General features: G+C 35.7%; 1 protein-coding gene across 1 annotated transcript; it reads right to left on the reverse strand.

Annotated features, from left to right (window-relative positions):
• Window positions 1-848: 848 nt before the first annotated feature.
• LOC132705123 (uncharacterized) lies at window positions 849-15,858 on the reverse strand. The gene is made up of 11 exons (XM_060675556.1): window positions 15,540-15,858; window positions 15,028-15,208; window positions 14,627-14,741; window positions 10,119-10,368; window positions 9,524-10,065; window positions 7,964-8,138; window positions 5,910-6,099; window positions 4,396-4,510; window positions 2,466-2,715; window positions 1,256-1,633; window positions 849-1,205 (listed from the first exon to the last, which is right to left on the reverse strand). The coding sequence occupies exons 1-11, from the start codon at window positions 15,696-15,698 to the stop codon at window positions 1,035-1,037; spliced, it is 2,526 nt and encodes an 841-aa protein (XP_060531539.1). The 5' UTR covers window positions 15,699-15,858; the 3' UTR covers window positions 849-1,034.
• Between the last annotated feature and the right edge of the window lie 4,894 nt (window positions 15,859-20,752).

Consider the following 20,752-nt stretch of genomic DNA (forward strand, 5'->3'; position numbering starts at 1 on the left):
GGTAGTAGTTTCTAGAGCGTCGAGTTTTGATGTGTCGCGACCACAAAACAAAGACGAACATCGAGTGGTTGGGGAAGAAAGGGAAGAAAAGCAACTAAGGTGACGACGTCGCGATTGGTAAAAAAAAAGAAGAAGAATCGTCCAGGAAAAGTAATAAATAAGCTAGCAGCGTCTTAATGGAATTAGGTCGTTAAAATAGAGGTCTAGGCTTTTTGCCGACAGGGTTCTCAGAGTACTACGCTTCATGAAGCCATATTTTTTTCGGCGATTGGAATGTGCCCATGTTTAGCTCATATACAGCGTGTTTAATTTTTTCGCAAGTTAAAATAATAAATCATCCTCTTGTTAGTTATGAGGTCTATTAGTAATATTCAAAATTTAAAGTAATGATTTGCTGGAATTAATTATTTTCTTATGAAAATTAGTTCAAACAGCGACAAACTTGTTCATCTAATTTAAATTTATATTTGGGGAACTTTATTTAGTAGAGGCAACTTGGTATCTTCAAAAACTCAATGTTTATGGTGCAATATAGAGTGTGGTCACATAGGTGTGCCACTTAAGGGATTTTTTTATTACTTTTAATAATTTACCTTTAAAATAAGGGGTTTTTAATGCGCGTGTGATTATTACTGATGTTTTACCTATTTAAGAAGAATTGTTTCGAAATTTTACAATTGTGTTTAATGTTGTTAATATATTGTTCAAATATTCTTAAATTCGAACAGATTGATTTAATTTTGTTGTTTTGTTGTTATTTTAAAAGCAATTATAATTTTGGTTTGGTGATCGGGAGGAATTTTGAATTCTAAACAAAGTTTTATAATAGAATTTTTTTAAGTAATCGTGCAGTTTTTATATTTTATGACCTATATATCGTTTCGACTTTAATATTATTTTCCCATATGTTGTACAGTTAAATGGGCGAATCTGCAAAAGCGTCCAAATTATTTTCTCAAATAAAAAATCTTTTTTTTTAATCTTTTTTTCGCAACACTTTAAAATAAATAACACCGATAACTTCTCATGTAAAATTAGTCGTCGCGTTGTGCGAAGTTGTTTACAACTCTTATTAGGTCTTCGTAGGCTATCTCCCTCGCATGTCTGCCAATGATCATGTCGATATGGTTGAAGTTCTTGTTGTCTATCTTCCTGATACCCAAACGCGCCTGATCCGGCAGATGTCTCCACAGATTGATCGCATCCTGGAAAAGTCAGAGTTACGCATTTCCAAGACTTTAGAGCAGAGATCTACCGCTTCCGGCGTAGCCCAGTCTCCTGAACTATAGACGACGTACGTTGGTACTTCGATACGTCCTATGTCAAAGATCGGTGCTTCCTTGGTGCCGTAGTACCTCGGGTTGTCCTTGCCGTAATTATATTTCCTAAAGTTGCCCAACACCAAGTCAGCGGCGTGGTTGAGAATTTTGATGGACGTTCCCCCAGGTAACTGGTTGAAATACACGGGTATGATTTCCGGCCCGAAGTCTGCTTTGGGACCGTAGAAGAGGTTGTAGAGCTGCATGCATAATTGCATGAGGTTAGGCGATTCCATGCAGAGAGGTATCGTCAGCCTGGCCAGTTCTCGTCCTTCGGATACTAATCTTTCTAATCCCAAATCGCGTACAGTGTCCTGAAATAGTACAGAAAGGTGAGCAGATAGGAGCCACACAATTGTGGTAGTGATTGCTGATGTGGGCCGTGTTCTGCCGTGATAAAGAGTTTTAATGGATAATTCTTATTTAAGTTTGAATTGAATACCAGAAAAATAGGCTTTCGAAGTTTGAAACAATTTCCTCAAGTAGTGCAGTGCAATTACCTTAGAGGCGATTATTCTCGCACCTAGCAAAGCTGCGATAATGATGAGCTAATTTTTTTTCGTTTAGCAGAAGTATTTTTCGTCTAAATTTTGGGATATTCTACTATAAAAATTTTTGAATTATCTATACTTACTTTTTCTGAACAATAACAACGGCGATTAAAAAAGATAAATCCTTTTTTATTATCCTGTGCGACCTACCCACCGATTTAAAAGGAAATATTAATAGGGCGATTAAATAAATAAATTAGCGTCGACATAAAAAAAATTGAATCGTAACCAACAAACGTCCCATAAAAAAGTCTATATCGAACCCCGCTTGCATCCTAATGAGTTTCAATGCGCTCCAATCCCGAACATTAATCACCCTATAGGTATGGCGACTGCCTTACACGTTTGCCATTGATTTACGCGTTGCGTGGGCTCGGAGACGGTGAATATTGTTATTGTGTGAAACAATTTGCGTTCTAAAACGGCGGGAAAACTTTCAAGTCAGGTCGGAAAACTATTTTTCTAACGAGGCACTTTAGAAAAAAATAAAACTATTTGAAGAAATAGTTTTAAAAATACAAAATTATGTGCCAGATTAAATAAACATGGTGGACAGCCGTCGTTTTTTTCAATTACTAAGGTTTTTGTCCCATACCAGTATCCAGTTCCCGTAAGGGGCGAGGTACTTGTAGGGGGAAATCATGTTGGTCAGCGTGTAAGCCGGACAAAGCAGGACGAACATCTTCATGATATCTTTGGCCTCGTCAGGAAATTCGGCGCCATACATGAGGGCGAAGGTGGTACCAAGCGAGTGCCCTATATAGATGATCTTGTGGTGGCCCTCCGTATGGGTCAAGATGGTGTGGAATATGGCGGGCAAGTCGATCAGAGCCACTTGGTCCATACTGAAATAGGGTTGAAGGCATTTCAGCATGGCGGACGAAACTAGATTGTTAATTATACCTGACACACAAAGACTTGTAAAAGTCAAATGGAGATTTGAAACATGCACCAAGTTTTGGTTAGTTACATCAATATCGGTATTAAAAAAAAAACTTATAATGGGTGTTTTTTTCGATGTATAGAACTTTAAGTTGGCATTACTGTTCAAGATGGCGACCGATTTAACAGCTGTTAAGTGATTTATTCTCAGTTTGGTTTGGCAATTCACCATGAATACACTCACGCCTGAACAACGCTTGCAAATAGTGCAATTTTATTTCGAAAATAATGGTTCTGTGCGGAATACGTATCGCGCACTACGTCCATTTTATCGTCGACAAAATCGTCCATCAGAGCAGTTAATTCGATTAACCACGTTTACTCTTATTGATAACTCGCATCCCCAGAGACGACATACGGTGCGTACACGCTATTGCTGCTGTAGAGCGTGGCATTGAGGAAGGCCCGAATGAGTCCATCCGCCATCGAGCACAGGAATTGGATCTGTGTCCATCCACTTTATGGAAGATTTTTCGGAAGGATCTTGGTTTACGTGCTTACAATATCCAACTCGTGCAAGAATTGAAGCCAAACGATCATCAAGTAAGGCGTAGATTCGTCGAATGGGCCCAAAACGAGATTGCCGTTGTTGCCGATTTTCATAAGCGAATTTTGTTTAGCGATGAAGCGCACTTCTGGTTGAATGACTACGTCAATAAACAATACTGACTGCCGCATTTGGAGCGAAGCTAATCCTCAAGTGTAAGTCGAAACACCGTTACATCCAGAAAAACTGACTGTTTGGTGCGCTTTATGGGCTGGTGGAATCATTGGTCCGTACTTCTTCAAAAACGATGATGGCCAGAACGTTACAGTCGATGGTGATCGGTATAGAGCTATGATTACTAACTCTTTCATTCCTGAATTGAACCACCATGATGTCCAGGAGATGTGGTTCCAACAACACAATCGATTTATTGAAAGACACGTTTGGTGACCGCCTAATTTCACGTTTTGGACCAGTGAATTGGCCTCCAAGATCTTGTGATTTAGCACCGCTGTGGGGCTATGTAAAGTCATTGGTCTATGCGGATAAGCCACAAACGCTTGACCATTTGGAAGACAACATTCGCCATGTTATAGCCGACATACGGCCACAAATGTTGGAAAAAGTCATCGAAAATTGGACGTCCAGATTGGACTACATCCGCGCCAGCCGTGGCGGTCATATGCCCGAAATCATATTTAAAATGTAATGCCACAAGATTATCTTTCGGATAAATAAAATTTATGTCAATCGAATAATCCATCGTTGTTTTATTGCAACTTAAAGTTCTATACATTAAAAAAAAACACCCCTATGATTTCCATGAGCTTTAAAATTTAAAGCTCCGGCTGCTTCTTTAAAATAAATAATATCTGCCTTGTTTCCTTTGAAACGACGTCATTTAATAGGTAATGCCTTCCAATACGTTATAATTTACGATAATCGGTATGTTAACATTTCGTTCCACGATACGATCGAACAGTTCATTAAAAAATCATCGCGTTTAATATTAAAACGAGACGATACGAGTCGGAGTGTAAATATGTTCGGTCAAGTCGCGGAAACGATTAAAGGGAATGAAACTGGAGTTGCTCACCTTACGTCCCAAAATGCCTCGTCTCTGACGGTATAGTTGACGTGTTCTTCGGAGTAGGCGGTACCCCTGTAGTTACCTAACCAGACGTCATAACCTTCATCGGCCAACATCAATGCTGAAAGAGGTGCACTGTCTTAAGTTGTCAGCAAAGACTGGGCTGAATGGGTTCAGTAGTACTAGAGTCTGCTTCGAAATGGTGCGGGATAATTAAACGAAGGAATTCGTCTAGTCCAGACAAATTAAAGTTCACTCATGAAATCATATAAATTAGGTAATATTCCAGACAGTAAACGAAGATAGATACTCCTAATGGCGTATTAAAATTTTTAATAGGTGATGTAATAAAATGACGGGACATCATTCTAATGAATAGAAGCTGTCATAATTCTCTCCATTCAGGAAAAGAAAAAATATTATTTGATGATCTTATTTTTACTATATAAAAAATTGTTGGGTAATGTTGCAGAATGACTGGAATTGGACAAGAGGACAATATTCCCTATAATAAGTAGCAAACTGTTATCGAAAACTTTTTTCAATGTGATATGAATTCTGTCATGAAATACCCGGTATTAAATACCAATCGCAAAAAGAATAATAGTATTTGTTATCCACAAATATTAAATTTAATAGATAATTAATATCACCAAAAAATGTTTATCACATTGAAAAAAGGTTTAATCTGGTAGCTTGATCGATTAATTAATTAATTTAGCGGTGACCCACGAAGAGGTGAATAAAATTTCTTTTCCCAATTTTCATATTAAGCATATTAAGGCCACGTTATGACGTTATTGTTGCTGTCCGGCAATTTTTCTTTATTCTTTATATTTTTTTGTGCAGTTTTTTAAGTAGTAAAAAATGTAACCTGAACGGATTCTGTTCAGTGCGAGCCCAGAGGTTGCGGACGCTTGCTACGATTGGAGACAACGACCTCGTTGCTTTCAAAACGAATGCTAACCAGCTTGTTCGTGAATTTCGAATGTAAACACGGTTCATACGTCGACAGGAAAAAAGTTTATCTCCTTTCCGTTCCTGAGGCAACGAATCGGCGATCTTACGCGATACCAATGACGCAGCCCCGACAACTCGTTATGGTTATGCAACCATTAATATTATTATTAATATTAATAGACTTTTAGGAAAACCCAACAAATGAGTAATGACGTCATAATTAAATAAATGTGGCGTATTAAAAAAAAGTGCTCACGGACGGGTCTACTTTTTTTAGTAGAATCTGAGCAAAAGGTTTTTCTTATTATTATGAGTATTTGATTGTCCAGATACAATGAATTGAGGTAGAAACCCAACGCAGGTATTGAAGAGGTTTATGACTTTTTTAAATAGTTTTATCGCTTAAACTCTGCCTAGAGTGAGTAAACTCGGCTAGTGTAATTGTCTGACGTTTTTTCTTTAAATTTTAATCGCGTTTTCGATATTTTGACTTGAATTATCGCCAAAAGTGCGGGGGACTTTTTTTGGATATAGTATCGTCGTCGTCGCTAACTTCTTACCCAGGGAGTCCCTCTGCAGGGCTAGGAAGTTATTGCACGTACACACTAGGCCGTGTTGCAAGTAGACCGGATTTTTCTTGGCGTGGGGGTGACCGTGGTTGGGGATACGAAACACGGTCAGGATATACCCGTCCCTTGTCACGATCCGATATGTCTGGGCAGGGTAACCCAGTATGCTGATAATGTCTGGCTAAAAAGTGACTTTTTTAGTATAAAGACAACATAACCTCGCTACCTACTCCCGTTAGCGCCGACGTAGCAAAGTATAACGAGCTGAATTGAATATAAATCATGTTTAAAAAATCATCCGGCGATGGGTAATAACGGGTAATGTCAGTCGCATACAGTGCCTCCCGATAAACACTCGCCATTGAACGTTATTAAACAAATATGAGCCCCCCATTTTCTATAGGGATCGATATAGCCGTTCACCTATAAATTAGTCATTCATGAGCTTGACGTGGACTTTTGGAATTTTATTTTCAATGTCCGACATCACCCGCATAACGCCATGCGTTTTTACGTTCGTAACTTTTATATTTTTATTGGCTGCGGCAAGTACCAAACGAGAGAATTTCATATATATATATATATATATATATATATATATATATATATATATATATATATATATATATATATATATATATATATATATATATATATATATATATATATATATATATATATATATATATATATCAGTGCGTCCAGCGAAAATGAAACAAAACAATTTAAAAAATTGGATATACCTAGGGTGGGCCCAGCAAGTTGTTTTCTTACAGGGACACATCTTATTTGAAGAGATAAAGAATTTTCGACCCCCGTTTCTGCATGGAGGCCCGAATTGTATGAAAAAATCTCTTCTAATAAAAAAAACATTCCCGAAGCCACTTTTCATGCGGCAAAATTTTCTAAATCATGAATTGGGGAAAACAGAAAGGTCTTCCGACTTCCTTTTCAATTACTGGAAGCTGCGGTACGAAGAGCTTTTGAATGATGTCAAGCGTGACAAAAATGGTATCCGTTTTGTGTCTTGGACAAATTAACCAAAACTGTTATCAGCTAAAACACTGACTTTTATCTAAGAGTTTAATATCGGATTGAGGTGACTTTAGAACAAAGAATATTCAGATTTTTACAGTTTTCATGCTTTACAATAAATTACAAAAAAAAATTCATTAAGGTACGGTGTTGCCGAAACAGCTGTCACAAAGCATTAAGAACTGTGAAAATCTGAACATTTTTTGTTCTCATTTAATTTGTAAGAGTTAAAGAGTTTCGGTGTTTGAATTGTTCCTTTTTGATATATTTTTTATTAGTATTATGGAATTATTGTTAATTCAATTTGTATGTTTTAATAATTGTGTGAGCATGCGATAAAATGGTAATTTTAAGCAACTTGGAAACATTAGAGCATAAAATATAACAAAAATTAATTTATACGTCACTTTGTCAATTCGGTACTATTAAATATCTCTTTAAGGCAAAATATAACGTGTGTCACATTGTTGAAAAGGTAATTTTAAGGTTCTTCATAAGAACCTTTGAATATTACATCAGTAACTCGCAAACAAAAATTCTAAATAAAAAGTTATTTAGAAAATTCAAATATAATCTCTCTCTCTCTCTCTCTCTATCTTTCAGACAACGGTTGCAGACAGTCAATTTTCGCTTAAACCAGCTGGTTTTTCATTCGGGTCCACAAACGGGTATTGACAATTTTCAATGTCTTCAAATGTGCTCCCATAAGAAAACCACTTGTTTGGCTCAAAAATTTAAAGCCAAGTTTGTTTTCAGGTGGTAGCTCAACAGCATTATACTTCGTTCGCAATGGTCGCTTACAAGGGCGTTCAAAAAAGACGTTATATTTGTGGTGAAGGGTTCTTATGTAACTTTAGTCATTAAAAAAATCAAATGAGCTACTCGCACTAAATGGCATGCACTAATTAGATTACAATTTTACGTTCAGTGGCGTCCTCAACATACACTATTTACGAAAAATGTAAATTCCTTCACAATAAATTATTCTCATCGATTTTATGAGTACATACCGCAACGTGGGAAGCGCTGGGGTCGTAGAAACAATTCGAGTTGTTCCTCATTGTATAGTAGTCGTCGTACGTAGGGCAAACGTTGTTTTCAACCCCCAACACGCCGCACGCCGACACCACTAGCACCACCACTGCGTAGAACATGTTGCCGAAGAAATTACGTATGCATTTTGATCAAATGCGATATTGGTTAAACGTTTATAAGCAGGCAGCAGACCTTGGCCGGAGAATTTATAACAATTCCGCCCCGTGCGGGCCGTGCCGGCACGACCGCTATTTTTTCGCTTCTTCTTACCGAATTAATCGTTATGCGGAGGGGCGGTTGAAGACGGCGGGCCCTTTGAGAAGATGCTACTCTACGTTTTGTTTATGCGAAAATTATTTGATTTTATTAACATCGGCAATGATTCCAGATAGTACCAAAGTAGAAGACGTCTTTTTACCGGATGTTATCGTCCAATAGACCCTGTGGTAGTAATTACATTGTTTAAATATTTTAAAGATAATTTAAGATATTTTAACCAATTTGCAAATTTCTTATTTCAGAAGCGCCGTCAAAGGTGCCACTTATTTTGCTCCAACTTTTTTTCATGGCGATTCAATTTTTCTTTTGAAAAATTATGGTTTTTAAACAATGTACCATTTAAAGTAAAAAAAAAGGTGGGTTTGAAGTTATTTCATAAGATTTGTTACTGATAATATATTATTTTGAAAACAAAGATGAAGTCAATTATTTTGATATTTTTAACACCAATGTAGCTTTTATGAGAAAGTGATATGATACTTGCGGTGTAAAGTTCATTCAAGTATCTTAAACAGTTTCGGAAATAATTTTAAAAACACGGGCAATTTTTTCGGAACATCTTTTGAAGGAAGCTTTTTTTTTAATATTTGCCCTAGAAGTTAGCGGAATGTTTTGTTAAACACTCGACATTGTTTAATAATTATTGTTTATTAGTATTTTTTAGTGAGTGTTTAATGGCTTGAACATCCAGTTCATTCCAAGAAATATTCAAAAGCAACTGTTTGAAAATCGACTTGTATAATTTTATAACATTTAATAAATACAAAAGTCTACTACATTTTTTTTCTCTCAAAATGTTATATTGTTATATATTAATTATTAATTATTTAATGAACACAAATGAGTATTTGTTCCTAAAAAAAATACATGACTTCAAATTTTGCGCGAATTCGGTAAGCGTAATTTCAGCCAATGAAAAAAAATCGAGAATCATATTAACATTTGTATTATTTAATTTGTTTTATTACAATAGCTTTATAGATATTTTCAAAGATCTCCTGCGGGCCTCTGGTGGGTCCTCATTACTACGTCTTTTTTATAGTAAGCAGTGTTCTAGAACATGTATCACTACAAATATTGAGGTTAAGGTTTTTTTTCTTGTACGTTTCTGATTTGGACACTAAAGCCCGGCACATAGGGATCTAACCCCCATCATCCTCCTTGTAGCTTATAATATCAGCTTAAACATTCATATCCCGTTAAGCATATTAGAGTATCACATAACCCACTTTTCGCATTATTTTCACCAAGATCACTTCGTTCTCAAAAACCGTTCCATCACTTGAAGTACCGGCTTGGTAATCAACTGGTCAGAGTCCGTCCCAAAAAAATAGTCCAGGTGGTTGAAATTTAACCTTTCTACCCCGTATATGCCATACTTCGCCCTTTCCGGCAGCTGCCTGTAGAGATTAATGGCGTCTTGCTTCGTCGTGGTCCAATCCTGAGCAGCATAGATGATGAAAATCGGCACCTTAATCTTCCTAATGTCGTACTCTGGAGGAATTTTCGATCCATAGACGTGGAGGTTCTTTCCCGGACCATAATCGTACTTCCTAAAATTGCCTCTGGTCGATTCTCTGAGGAAGGTCAGCGTTTTCAGCGATGTACCACCCGGTAGTTGATTAAAGTAAACTGGTAAGGTTTCCGGTGCTATTTGGGTGAATGGTCCGATGAAGGTGTTTACCAAAGCCACGCAAGCGGCCATGATTACAGGCGATGCCAAACATGTCGGTCCTGTTAAACGTCTCGAGTGACCTCTGGAAACTATCTGTACGACATTCAGAGCTCCAGTGACTTCCTGAAATTAATGCGTGAGTGGAAATCGTTTTCGGTTTTACAAGTCGGACTTACCAGTGCCGGGTAAAATAGGGGAAAAAGAAACCTGTAAGGGGATCGCATGTGTACCATTTTGTAAGCCGGTCCGATGAATATGAACAAAGATACCAAATTAGCAGCCTGTTCAGGGTATTCGGAGGAGTACATCATTGCGACGGCGGTGGCCAAGGAATGCCCTATGTAGATAGTTTTGCCGGTATGGCCAGAGTGGTAGTTTACGAGTTCCAACATGGCCGGTACGTCGTATTTGGCTATTTCGTCGACGCTATAGGGAATGAAAGAATAAATAATTCTTCGTTTGTTGGAATGAGGAAAACATTCGTAATTAAAAATTAAAACTAATAATATTTTTTTACGTAGTTTTTACAACCTGTATATCGAGAACGCATTTAAGGTTTGTATAACACCCTGTGTATGAATGAGAGTTCAGAACAATTAATGCGGGTAAGGAATATAATTACAATTCGAATAATAGGCAAAAGAAAAGAAGGAAGTTAATTGATATACTTTTAATGACAAAAAAATTGCAAGAATGCAGTTAGAAAAAACAAACGATAATAATGAGGTAATTGAGATATTTGCATTTATCTTTAATTTTATGTTGTATCATTTATCGACGAGTGGCAATCTCAGCTTGCGACAATAAATACAAATGTTTAATGATTAACATTATAAAAAGTATGTTACCAAAATGGAGTGAGAAAGTTCTTTACTCTTTTTTAAGCTTTTTAAGACGGTTCGTTTGTTAATGGAGAAAAAATATGTAGATAATGGATATATGAATAGAAATTAAAGTGAAAATTAAAGATTGAAAAAATTATAAAACTGGAAGTTCTTATTATCATTGACATTATCAAAAAATTAATATAGCAATTGAAAAAATTATATAGGAAAACTAATAGAATGGTTACTAATGTCAAAGGACATTTAGCTCCGCATTTTGCATTGTAGATTATTAAACAATATTTGTTGTTTATTGAAATTCGCTTTCACAGTAAAGATTTCTAAGGCTTAAATGGCTGAAATGAGGTTTTTTTGTTTACTGAGCATGCATAAACAAAAAAAAATGTTTTTTTTAGATTATCGGTTCTGACTTTTTTTGTTCGGAAAATCATTTTTTCTTTCAATGCACGAAGATTTTTCATTTAATTTATTTTTCATTTGAACTTTTCACTTGGCTAAAGGTCAAACCGCTGCCGATTGCGTGCGGTCGCCATTTAAAGCCCACATTAACAAAATGTCAATTCCTAAACACCAGACAACCGATTATAATGAACCCACATGACTGTCTATTTTTCCTCCGACCGACAAGGTCTAGTGCAAAAACAAAATACATTAGAAAGTAAATTATTTTAATTTCTACATTAAAAATCTGTGCCGTTACGTGAACGATAAAATATGGAAAATGTTATTTGAGACTTTTTTTGTAAATAATCCAATTTTATGCAGCGAATTAATTACCGGCCTTATTAATGGGATGTTTCGTAATAAGCCAATTTGAAGAAACAAAGGCGCAAATTCGCTGGAAATTTCTGACGGTGGGCGTTCGGAACGGTTCCTTGCGGGCCACCGCCGATAGAAATTCATTTCATCCAATTCATTCATTCATTCATGACCCAATTATTTTGTTGTCGATATCTGTCAGATGGTCACGTCACGTGTTGTTCTGTAAAAACATACCCAAACACTAATCGTTATAGAAAAAGTTTAGTATGCAACACTTTTAGAAATTTCTTCATTTATTAAACAAACATTCGGCTGCGTCGCTCTCGTACCTAAAGCGTCATTTAGAAAACTTTTGGCATAAATCAGTTTTTCATGTATACAAAAAAGAACAGGCACTCGGTTATAAAAAGTGCATTTAATTGACAAATTTGGCAAATTGATGGACATTGAGGCTCCATTTTCCAAAAATATCGTTAATAGCAACAGACAACATTAAGAGCGTTATTTTACTTAATGTAACTGCCTTGTAATTATTGCGATTAAATATGAAAAAAAATACTGTCCTATGACGTTTAACGGGAAACTGCACAATAACAATTATAACCAAAGTTTCAAGTCTCAGATTTAAAAAAGTAATATTAAACTGACGGATAATGTGAAAGTATTGGATATATATTTCTATAGGATCTAATTGAAATAGGCACATTATTTAAAATAAAAAATAATTAATATTTAAATTAATAAATATTAAATTATTTGATTATGATTTGTGTACAGTGAAAATCCGAACTGGATTTACATATTTGGAGTTACAAAAGAGATATAGAGATAAAAAACAAATAAACAAACTAACATTTTTCGGTAACATGTTATGGAGGCAAGTATAGTCTTTCCTAGAAATCATTTCTGCATTTCGTACGCCAAACTCTTCTATCCATCCAATCATCTTTCTGGATTGTTCTGTCTTTCATTGTCTGTTCTGTACTTTCCTTCCAGGACCTTAAGGGTCTTCCTCTTCTTCTTCTTTTTAGCGGTTGGTACAGTAGTGCTTTTTTTGTCGTGCTCCATCACTATCGACACTCATCTCTTTGCTCTAGCACCCCGCTGTAGAAGTGTATTCTCCAATGTTTGCATTCCATTTTCCTTTTTTCTTGATTTTCGTCAGTACGCAATTATCAATGTTCATTTTTTTAAGCTCCTGAAAGACTTCTGATTGCTTTGTCTTTATCCTTTTTCGTTGCAGTTTTCGTATCCATTTTGATCTGTTCCTTATTTCGAGGCGATTTGTCGAAATTTGAAAATGAGTATCGAGGGGTTGGCCCGACGCCTCAACCCCCAACCTGGAGGACCAGCGTTTTATATCGGAATTCCTTCTCCTAGATACATTGCCTTTACCACGGCTAAGGAAGTCTATCTCCCCTACCTGTTGGTCCGTGGGTGGTATTTTATTTCCCACCTACCCCCATCGCATCTAGCCCCTAACATCTCCTTGTAGAAACGATTTGGGCCTTCCCCGATCCGCCACCTTAGGGACGCGCTATCTAGGGGTTACAGGCTTAAAAAAGTAGAAAAACAGAACTAGCATTACGTCACAAGATTTTTTTGGGATTTAGGCCTTCTGAAAAAATTGTATTCCTCATTTCCAAAAACCCCCGAATCCAAGTTTTCACATTGATATCTCACGGCACAAGCTATAAGGGAATAACAATTTCTATAACGAAACTTTGACACTCTGTATCTCTCTAACGAGTGTCATTTTACTAAGTCAAATTTGGCTCAATATTATTATTTCAGAAGGATTGCTTTTTAGCGCGTTTATTACAGACCACACTTTAGATGAAACGAATATTACGCATACAAAAATGCATGTCATAATTATTTTCTCAAGAATTAGAAAAAAATTCATTTGAAATCAATAGGCAGTTGGCCGTTACATTTTGCACTTATAATTCTTGGTAAACCTCACATTAACATAAGACAGAATTTAAGACAGCATCCTGGAAGATAATGTACTAAACACTTTGATAAAGTATAGAAAAATTACTTTATTGTAAAATAATACTTTACATATATTATTTCTCAATTTTGAAATAATCATCACCAACCATTAAAACGTTGTACCTAGACCAAGACATGAGAGTGTAATTCACAGCACTCTCGAAGGTTATGTAGATCAATAAAAAAATTAAACATTTAATTTAGAATACTCGCATTTTATCATTTTTGGGTGCTAATTTGTAAAATTTTATCATAGTGATCTGGTTGCATATACCTGGTGTCTCACATAAAGTGACCCATATACTTTTCTCAAAACCTTTTAAATACAAAGGTCCTATTTATTTAAGTAAATTTCTGGATTATTCACTATATTTTATGGCGTTTTTGGATTTAATGGTGAAAAGATAAATAAGTTTCATTATACCGGTCTATTGGATTTTCAGACTTTTTAGAAAATATTTAAAGTTAAGGAACAGCTCTCAAAATAGATATTAGACTAGCTAGTAATATTTTCAAATAATTCCACAATCACAATTAAGAAAAAAGAGGTCATGGAATTTGCAAATTTTGAAACTCATGCAGTAAAAAAAGATATCTGATATAATTCTGGACTCGAAAATCACAAAAATTCATTAAACGAATGTCATGAGTTGCCAATATTATTAGTTAGCCTACTATCTAATCTAAGTCACATAACTTTAAATATTTCCTAAGTCGGTCTGACGACGGGTATCTGTGTTTTCCCCACTAGATCCACAAACGGAATAAAATATAGGTTAAAATTCAGGAAGAATTGCGCCACCCTGTATAATCCAAAAGTATATAACCTAAAAATTCCTTAAATACAAGGTGCAGGTTCTGAAAATAGTCCACGGTTTTACAAGTTTGTACTTCATTTACATATATTTAAGACCAGATTTCGTACCTAATAAATTATCACCACGTAAAGAAAGTTGGCTAGTACATTACACAAAATATTGAATCCTATGACGCTAAATAATAACAATTAAGCAACAATTTCGAGGAAAATGATGGCAGATTCGTCCCGTTCAATCGAATAGTTTGATTGCGCGCTATACCTGTGATCCCAATACTCCTTCTGGGTGACATTGAGATACGCGTGACCTTCCGAGTATTCAGTACCTCTATAGTTTCCCAGCCAGACGTCATAGCCAGCGTTCGCTAGGAGAAAGGCTGCAAAACGACATTAAAAGAATACATTCGGTATTGAAAGAATAAATATATTTAACAATACAAAAAGAAAAGCAAAGCTACTTTTATATAAAAACGTTTCGAGCAAGCATCCTTTTTAATAAACTCATCGTTTATTCGATATTATATTTACGTTTCTGCGGAACGCTGAAATATTTTCAATTTCAATTTGATTCGAATTCAATTTTGCCTTTGAAAATTTTCCTTTCGGTTTGATGTTAAAGCGATTGCTTTGTGATTACAGAGCGGGAAGGAATAATATTCTTACCTATAGATCGCTTACCGAGCCCGACGAATATACCGGACGTGCTCTGAACCCCGTGCAGTAAAAAAATTGGTGGTTTGTTAGCATTGAAGTTGGGAATGCGAAATATCGTCAGAATGTAGTCGTCCGGAGTTCGAATTTTGTACTCCATGAAGGGATATCCGGTCTTTTTAATTATTTCGGGCTGAAATTAATATTCGCCATTGACATAGTAATAGTAGTGGGGAAGGCTGATGTATAGTAAAAATGAAAAAAGGCAACACAAAAAAAAATCTACACTGAATGTACCTTCAATGAGTTTTAAAATACCGGGAAAAATGTAAATCGCTTAGGTTAGACTCAGTCGTAACGTGTCGTACCGGTATCGTCACCGGTACTGCCACTGACCTTCTCAATTCAGCCTCAAGCATCAGCTTTCTTAGGCTTTCTAAGCAGTTTAGCGAACCGCTTCAGGTACCACCCACTCCAGGCGACGACCTCGACACCGCTCTCACCCCTTCCGCGTGCCAACTTACCACTGTAGACTCGGCGGCGAAGTCGTACCAGCAGTTGTTATTACCCTCGACTGTGAAATAGTCCCGGAAACTGGGACACACGTTATTCTTGCGAGGTCGTTGGCTCAAGGCCACGTGACACGCCAAAACACCGAGCAGGATCGTCTTCAGCGCGTCCATCTGCTTGACGATGTGACGTAACACGCTACTCGCGGTACCACCGAGATTTCACTGACGTCGAAAAGATAACGGAACCACCAGAGCGGCGGTCGCTCGCTTTCATCCGGAAATAGTTAGCGCGTTGTTTTTTTTTTTGTTTCACGCGTGCATACATTGCCGTCGGTACCGCCCGACTGTGGCGCGCTTCAAAGGTCTCGCAATCGGCTAATAGGACGATGTTCGGAAGTTAATTGGGTCCGTCGTTATCGTTAATGGGAATTCTTGGCTAAAGTCTAGCGGCTAATGGGTGAAAGTCGCGTTCATAACATATGGTACTACCTGAGTGGGGTCGTTTGAGGCTATGCCGATTCAAAATATAAAATTCAGAAGTCTAATGTTGAGTTTTCAGTTTTCAAAGAGTATTCATTATTTAATAATACTAACTAATTAATAAACTAACAAAAACTTCAATCTGTAGCATTATATAGAACGGCCCACATTAAAGATATGGTATATACCCGGTAGCATGATCAACACCAGCGAACAACAAAGAAGCTGTGTTATTACAAAAATAATAATAATAGTCATAATAATAATAATAATAATAATAATAATAATAATTGCCGGTATACAATTTGACAAATTATTACAATTTTTGTTTGTTGTTGTTGTTTGTTCTGGTCCTAACACAGCGAAAAGTGCCTTTCGTGTGAGAATTTAAATGTGGTATACGAATATGCAAGTACGCCAACAAATTTGGACAGTTTATAACGTTATGTAACAATTTATAAATAGGTATAACTCACACACTTGCGCCTCCATTCAAGACAATTTATATCAAATCTAGTGAAATAAATTTCATAATCTAAACCTCTCGGTGGATATGCTCAGCTTTGGTCACTATAACGAAAGTAGATCGAAACGACCCGTACTCAAGTTTAGATCAAACAAAGCTAAAGTAAAGGGTAAAAACAATAATTACTATTAGCCTCAGATACATTCCCCGCTATGTAGTTCACGAACATAAGTTTTTTATGGAAATGCAAACCCAGATCTTTAGTTTAGTTTAGTTTAGTTTAGATCTGTAATTTTGTTAAATTTGACTAATTGGTGATTAAGTCAAAGTTGTTTGCAGTTGTTGTGAAAATCAATTGGACTTAATTCACTAGATAGAAGATCAGCTGCGTTTTATTGAGTATTGACGTACTGCCATGAATTAGGTTCAGTCAAGTTTTGAATTTATGTCACTCTATTTGAAACGGATATTTTCCACTGATGTGGTGAGCTTATAATCCAAGCAAGAGTGATTGTTGAATCAGACCTGTAGTAGCACAAATTTTATGTTTAGAGCTCGTTTTGCTTTGTCAACGAGTTCTGCTAATAGTAAAGCTCCACATAATTCGTGACGAAGAATGGTGATAGTTGCGTACGATAATTATCAAAATCGTCTAGACATCTTATGTAAATGCCACCTCACTGGCATCAGAAAAACTATGAATATCAATAGAAACTTAGGAAAAACTTTTTGAATTTTAAGTAAGTAATTTTGTTAAATTCGAGTATTTGTTGATTAAGCCAAAGTTTTTCAGGTAAGTCTGAATCTAATTTGTATTTATTGTAAAAATGGGCCACTTTTAGATCGGTTTAGATAGCTAGTTATTGAACCATAATTGCTTTTTGAGAAAATCGATTAGACTTAATCCCCTAGATAGAAGATCAGCTGGCTTTTTCTTGATACAAATCTTCACAAAATTGTTGTTCAGGTGATAAAATTCTTTGTTGATTATTAATCTCTTCTAGTTGCCAAAAAACGTTGTCATCTGAGAATCTAGTGTGGAATACTAAGATTACAAAAAATTTCAGTGTGAGTAGTAGAATGTTTTCGAGGAAACGCTGTTCCAGAAACTATGTAGCCTAAAGATGTTTTTCGTAATGTTAGTAGTTTTTTTCCCAAGCTTAATTTGTGTTGAAGGTAGGATCAGCTAATACAAAATTTGGAGAAATCTGTATGAAAGATGTGTCAATATTGACAGTTGCCTGTGATTTTGACGTAACTGAATCTTGAGCGATGTTGATTCTAAAGCTTTGGAATTTTGTTGATCAACGCCTGCAACGGTAAAATTTACCGATTTGGTAGGGAGTTGCATTTTCTTGCCAAATGATTGAGTTACAAAGCTGGATTCGCATGCATTGTCTTGAAATACTTGAATTTGGTGTGAATTTTCAAGTTTATCAAACTAACCCAGTATATAGTAATACTGTACCTAAACTTCTTAAAAATTTTTATAGACGTCTGTGCGAGTCATCTGTGCAAGTCTTTCTGATATGATATTTGTCTTCGGCCAAACGACAGTTTTCCTTCGATCTTTACTGGTATTATCAGGCGGAGAATCTCATATCGCTCGCCTTTCATGATAGGTCCCTGGTACTGCAGCTTTCTCTTCTTTACTACTTTATATTTATCCATTTGCTGCTGGACATTAATTCTCTTTTCTGCATCGCATGCGAATAGAAGTACAGGAAAGATATAGCAGCGAAGTATTCTGGTTCGGAGTTCCAGGCCGAGGTTTCGATTTGCCACAAGTGTCCTCATGTTGTTCAGTGATTTCCGCGCTGCTTGCTCAATTCTTGATCTGATTTCGATTTTTGGGTCGCATTGTTGGTTGACGACCGCATCCAAGTATCTTAGAGATGACACTTGTTCAATGATCTCTCCATAGAGCCTTAGGGTTTCGTTTTTTTGGATTTTTGAAAACATCAATAGTTTGATCTTGGATGTGTTGATATAAAGGTCGAATTGTTCGCTATATTGAGCAACAAGGTTCATAAGAGATTGAAGTTCTGGCTGAATGCTGATTAAAAACTAATTAAAAAATCCTTACTGCAAAAGTTACAGATTGCTAATTCTTGAAGTTTTAATTTAATTTTATGTTTATTGTTTCCAAAATCTATATTTTCAAGGACCTTGTATTTTTGTTCCAATGCATTCATTTTCCCACTGTAGCCGAGTTGATGGGTCAAGTTTTAAGGACGTGATTTGTATAATCAACGCATCCCAAATATTTGTTGGCCTAGTGCCTCTAACGCTCGTAAATGCCGTGTCATACGGTCAAGTAATGTTCCTAAACTTGTATGATTTTCCTTAATTAGTGTTTCGTGTTCAAGAATCGAATTAATGTGATTTCTGACTAAGATTTGTTTGTTTTCCTATCTGTCACACAAAAAATTTAACCCTACTGCGTAATTTTCTGAAGATGTTTCGAGCGAGCTCAAAAGTGAAGCCTTTAGCAGATGTGTCTCTAAAAAATGTCTACCTTAAAACAGGGAACAGGTATGGGCGGTAGTTTTATAGCAGCATAGTAGCCGATTTGAGAATTTACTGGGTACTCCTACAGAGATATTTTCAATATCTGGATGGTTAACTTGCTTTTTATAAAAATGCCTTAGCCTGACTAATTATACTGTAATAAGAGTCCTCGACATTTGCTTTTTCCTGATCAAAATCTGTTTCATGCTCATAATTTTCAGTTTCAGTTTAAATTTAACAAAAATTATTCAGAACAGCTTGATGTCTCTAAAACGAACTTATTCAACTAAATTTGTAGGTACTTGGATTTTTCTCCTTTCAAAAAAAATTGTTAAATCGTGTTAACTGTATATTTCGACGATTGTTTTTCAGTGTTTGAAGATTTGTTTGATTTTCATTCGACATGCTTGCTCACGGGTCGAACTTAGACCTCGAATACAACATAGAACGTAAGAATTAGACAAATCATTCACTCCCCAACAGTAGTTCAGACATAATGTCCTGAAACTCAAGTAATTTCTAATGAATATGACTGCACTATTAGTAAATGTAAATTTTTTAAGTTTTTGAAGTGAAGCAGTTTGACTAATGCCTTACTGAAATCGGTAATTGAGTGAAAATACTTATGGGTTTTTGAAGGTTTTTGAAGTTTGAAGGAAAAAATAATTTTTTCTTCGTAATTTTCTTATCGCAAATTGTATTTTTTTTCTAGTGACGTTCATGCGAATTATAAAAAGTAAAAACATTTTTGAAATCCATATTTTAGGAGAAAATTTTATTCATGCGACTTACTTTCGTGCGATGCACCTAGTTTGCGTAAAAAAAGCAAAAACATACTACATCTTATCTTCAGGATCTTCAGTCTCCGACCAAGAGGCGCCTAGCGACACCTGCAGTCCCACTATTGAGCATGAGCGCATTTATCCTACTAGTGAACTACGCAGGGTACCACTCGCTCTTGGCAGGTACCGCTATAAACACGTTTTCCAGCATGCGCGGTTTCTTTCGCTTTCGGGTAACATAATCCGTCTACCAGATGGAAGCACGGGTCGCTGTTCGCGTTAATTTACGACTACTACTTAAAGATACAGGGTAGCCATTTTTTCAATAACATTGTATATGTTAAAGTTGTGTTTTTAAGTTTATGGTTCCCTAAAGCTACCAAAATTGAATTGTCAGAAGTCGACTAAGTTAACCAAATTCATTGATTTAAGTAATTGCTTCCAGTAATATTTTCAGTTAGAAAATAAATATTTAAAAAAAGTTGCGGGGTTCAAAAAAAAGGTTGTATTTTTGTGCATTTTTAGAAATAGGAAAGGTAATTTTGGAATTAGGCAAAAAAATACAGTGTTCTACTTAAAAATGTTGACTTCTATAGGAGTAGTTCAAAATTGTAACACTATGAAAACTAAATAAGTGAACTCTACAAATTTGGTATTGTATTTTTTTTTGGTACCTTATCCATCCAAATATACTTTATTCTTTTTTGCTTTTAAACGACCTTATATATTTAATAGTGTAAAATCCCCCAATCCCTTTGAAAAAATTATCATTATGTATTACAATATATTTAGTTTTATGCACATTATGATAATTATCGTAAAGTCGATTTACGAAAAAAATCAAAATTTTCAAACTTATCTTTAAGCTTATCTTTTAAGATATATAGCTGACTATTAAATTTGATTTAATTCCGGCAGCTATAAATTAAACTGAAATTGGTTTTAATAGACAAATTATAGCAACAACACGTCACAACATAAAAAAT

The sequence above is a fragment of the Cylas formicarius genome, unplaced genomic scaffold (assembly GCF_029955315.1).
Source record: "Cylas formicarius isolate icCylForm1 unplaced genomic scaffold, icCylForm1.1 PGA_scaffold_7__23_contigs__length_41026272, whole genome shotgun sequence".
Taxonomy (NCBI): Eukaryota; Metazoa; Arthropoda; class Insecta; order Coleoptera; family Brentidae; genus Cylas; species Cylas formicarius.

Coding starts and splice junctions, on each gene's coding strand:
- LOC132705123 (XM_060675556.1), bottom strand. CDS start 15,698: ATGGACGCGCTGAAGACGATCCTGCTCGGTGTTTTGGCGTGTCACGTG. Junction 6,100..7,963: donor CCAGCGCTTCCCACGTTGCG/GTATGTACTCAT, acceptor GTCACTTTTTAG/CCAGACATTATCAGCATACT. Junction 1,634..2,465: donor CTTACGGGAACTGGATACTG/GTATGGGACAAA, acceptor GTACTATTTCAG/GACACTGTACGCGATTTGGG.